The following is a 4,180-nucleotide window of genomic DNA, read 5'->3' as shown; positions in this document are numbered from 1 at the left end:
AGAACATCAAAACGATGCTGCAAAAAGTTATTTTAAATCAAAAAAGAATTCTGTCCTGTGTTCAAGACGAAGACGAACAACGTCTGGATGATTTTGATTTTGTCCCTTCTGACAAGTTTCCTCTCAAGACGGAGGATGATTTTGAGTTTATCGAAGAATACCTGTCAATTAAAGTTCAGAGGCGTGAGGCTGTAAGTAACCTTTAATCTAATCTAATCTTTGATTTATTAGTAATTTTTGTAACAAATTTTTTGTTGAATATTTCATTAGGTAAAGTACTTTACAAACTACTATGCAGAAGACTGGGATGAGTGGAAGTTCACTGGCAAACTCCTTTCCAAACTCATTTCAAATGACTTTGCCAAAAGTATCAGTTGGGAGGGTACTGAGGGGTCAAAAATTGCCTTTAAAACCACCAGGCTCAACCACACAATAAGATGTATGTGTTCAAAATAATAACTAATTGATTTCATATTTTGGCCTTACTTGCATATTGGTAAAGGTTTCATTTTCATTGCAGTGGCTGTCCTCAAAATATTCAACTCTGACCTCAGTCAATCAGAGAAGAAAGTACAGAGGTGGTTTTGCACCAGCAAACAACGCGGTAAATGATTCTCGCTTCCTTTTTGTTTTTTAACTTTGTTCAAGAATTAATTATTTCTTTTGACTGTATGTTTATCTGAAAGGGTGCTTAATTTCAAGTCTTGGTAGTCTTATTTTCTGTAACTGACACAAGTCTCGGGTAAACAGGAATATCAATTTAATTTGTCAGTTACACTGTTATGTCATTTTGTCTTTTTTCAAATGTCGTTGAAAGATAATGTGTACATACAAAATTTAAAAAGTACTTTATTTTTTTAGCTGATTTGATTCAATAATGTAGCTTTGATTTCCATTGAAAAATAACTCCACTCCTGAGGATTTGTCTCTTAGCAAAACATTTGTCTTTGTTGTACATTTTTGCGACTCTTTGTAAATATAAATCCTCCCATACCTCTTATCTAATACGTAGACTCCTTGGACTGTTTATGACTGTAATTAATTCCGATATAAAATTTACAACAATTTTTCAGCTGCATCAGTTGGTTTGAGGAAAAGTATGCTTGTTTTTTTACTTTTGTTTAAGAATGAATTTATTTTTGATGAATTCATAGAATGTTCAGAAATTTATTGAAAAGATTTGTTATGTTTGCTTAAGAATATTTATTTTTGTTTGGAATCTATTTTTGATCTTGAATATGTTCAGAAATTTATTGAACAGATTTGTTATGTTTGCTTAAGAATATTTATTTTTGATCTTGTTCACTAATGACGAAAGAAGTCTTATAAAACTTTTGTTTCAATACGTGAGCTGAGTACTGCTGTGATGAGTGGTTGGTAGTAAATATGTATCAGCTTGCAAAATTAAACATTTGGATGAATCTCACCTTGTTGTTTTCCTTTTGAAACTCCCCCTGATACCATTAAGATTTAAGATGGGAGAAATGATGAATTGAAGAAATTAGGGTAGAGGTCATTTTTAAGTCATTTTTTATACAAGTCATATTGATGTCAATTTGACTTCATTTTGAGGTCAAAATTCAAAATTAGATGAGGTCAAAATGATGAACTAAAAATTGACTTGACTTTGACATCAATTGATGTCAAAATGACTTTTTTCTGTCCCCTGGGTGGTTGGGCCGTCCCTCTCAAGGACAAGTCAGGCCCATCTATAGTTAAAGGATTTCAATCCATTTTCAAAAGCACAAATCGTAGACCCACGCGTCTGTTTTCTGATAAAGGAAAAGAATATTTCAACAAGACATTTCAAAAATTTCTCAAAGATAACGACATTTTGTACATTCACACACATAACCCTGACATCAAATGTTCCGTGGTGGAGCGCTGGCAGCGCACCATCAAGTCCAAACTGTTTAAGCGGTTTACTCACACTGAAAACAATAATTATGCCGACGGACTACTCTCTGATGTAGTTAAGGCTTACAATCACACTTACCGCCGTTCTATCAAAATGCGCCCCGTTGACGTGACGCCGGAGCGTGTCCTGGAGGTATATAATAACCTGTACCATGGACTTAGCCTCACAAACAAGAAAACTAAATTTATAGTTGGTGATCATGTGCGAATCAGTAGAGAAAAACAAACGTTCGAAAAGGGGTATACGTGGAACTGGAGCGAGGAAATATTTCAGATCGTTCAGGTCATTCCTCATTCGTTGCCGGTGTACAGGCTGGCGGATCTCGGTAACGATGCGATTCAGGGCACGTTTTATGAAGCAGAGCTTCAGAAGGTCAGCAAGCCCGAATCGTTCAAAATCGCATATATAGTGCGCTCCAGAGGAAAACGGGATATTCGTGAACACCTCGTCCACTGGAGAGGTTATCCTGAAAAAAGTCGATCCTGGATTTTGGATTCCGATTGAGTATGATGGATTTCTATACGTTTCTACCGAGTAACGCCAGTCCGGAACTTTATCCAGACAATACGACATCCCATTTTAAAACGGGGCTCGACCAGCGTATGGAGCTACGCGGCCATTGGCAGGCAGCCCTCGTCGAGCTCCATTACCCTAACACGATCGCTCATGTCGTGGCGGGAGAAAATGAAATAACAGTTGTGTCAGAAAGTGTGGTCGATACAGCATCTGTAAGACCTAGCTCTTATAGTTCTGCCACAGATTTCCTTATCAGTGTCAATGACACCTTGAAATCTTTCGATGAAATGACATCGGAGGACAGGGTGTACTACGAACTCACCTCAGACCAGCGAATTATTCTTGCTCCGTTCGACATGGACGAAAAATTTAAAGTACATTTTTCCCCTCGCTTGGCTCTGCAGCTAGGACTCGAACACGAGGGGCCTTACCCCGCGAATCAGAAAACATTCGGTGTAAAACCAGTCGACATTAGTTTGGGGATGCCGTCACAGATGTTCGTGTATATGGACATTCTCTCAGATCAGATTATTGGTCACACTCGCGCCCCGCTCCTGCGCACGGTCCGCGTAGACATAAAAGCAAAACACGGGACGATGTCGGTGGTTCACTTCGATCACCCGATTTACTTCGACCTAAGGACGAAATCGTTCGACAGCGTGGAAATATATATAAAGGACCACGCAGGACGAAATACACCATTTCAGTTTGGAACGTCAACCTTGTTGGTTCACTTTAGACAACAGTCATGACTTACCAAGATCAAATTACTCAGTACTATCTCAGACAGGCAGGCGGCGGCCAGTACTATGCTGGTGCGACGCATCAGAAAGGCCACGGGATCGGCTCATGGCTGGGCGGGCTGTTTCGCACAGTATTCCCTCTCCTCAATAGCGGCGCGGCCGTTGTGGGGAAGGAAGCGGCCCGGGCCGGAAGTCACATTCTCGCTGATGTAGCTAGCGGTGATAATTTTAAAGAAAGTGCCCTGTTCAAAACCTAAAAAGAAAAGCGGCCAGCACCATGAGTGGCTCTGGTAGAGCTATAAAAAGACCAAAGGCAGCTCCGAAGCGTCATTCAGTCGCAAGACTTCGTACTAAAAGGTACTCTCCCGACTTATTCTCGTAATGTCGTTCATGCATAGCTCATCCCCCTAGGCTCTGCCCTCTTCCCTCGATGTCTTTCAAGACGAGGTCACTCAATGCGGTGAGGAAGAGAGTAAGATGCAGGAGTACAGAGCTACTTCATCCAGTCTGGATTCAGGCACGATAGAAGTAGAAGTACAGGGCGTGGGTCAAGCTTATCAAGACCCCGCACTCATGTATCTGTACACAAAACAACAAGCAGGCCCGCCCTTCCGCCAAACGGAGTTGCCAGCTCCACTTCGCTGCGCCGGCAACTCCGTTCGGCAGGGGCCGGGCCTGCTTGGCCTGCCGGCGGCGACGCTCGGGCCTGCGGCCCGACCGTTTTTGCTAAATTTGCTGAAAAACATAATCAAATGATACAGCGGGCCTTCGGCCCGCTAAAACCCGCCGTCATTAAAATTTGCCCCTTAGGCGCATGAGAAAGGAATGTAACGGTGATGCACCGTGACTACAACCCACCCTTCTGCTTAAAAAAACTTCTTTTTTAAGGGGGGGGGCTTCCTGTACAATTAAATGTTAACTGCAGCAGTTTTTAGCTTATTTTCGTCAAAAAAGACCCTCCAGCGCCCAAACGGTCAGAGATAGAGCCAAACGGACAAAATTT

General features: G+C 41.6%; 2 protein-coding genes across 3 annotated transcripts in view; both read left to right on the top strand.

Moving 5' to 3' along the window:
- Positions 1 to 4,180, top strand: part of LOC113207565 (facilitated trehalose transporter Tret1-2 homolog) — a 22,018-nt gene that overhangs the window by 8,916 nt on the left and 8,922 nt on the right. The window lies entirely within an intron of this gene.
- LOC127748896 (uncharacterized) lies at positions 7 to 1,426 on the top strand. Its single transcript, XM_052264387.1, has 3 exons — positions 7 to 191; positions 271 to 439; positions 521 to 1,426. The coding sequence occupies exons 1-3, from the start codon at positions 15 to 17 to the stop codon at positions 610 to 612; spliced, it is 438 nt and encodes a 145-aa protein (XP_052120347.1). The 5' UTR covers positions 7 to 14; the 3' UTR covers positions 613 to 1,426.

The sequence above is a fragment of the Frankliniella occidentalis genome, unplaced genomic scaffold, assembly GCF_000697945.3.
Source record: "Frankliniella occidentalis isolate FOCC.00 unplaced genomic scaffold, Focc_3.1 Scaffold18, whole genome shotgun sequence".
NCBI lineage: Eukaryota > Metazoa > Arthropoda > Insecta > Thysanoptera > Thripidae > Frankliniella > Frankliniella occidentalis.
The sequence above is the reverse complement of the archived record's forward strand: the minus strand, read 5'-3'. Positions and strand labels throughout refer to the sequence as shown.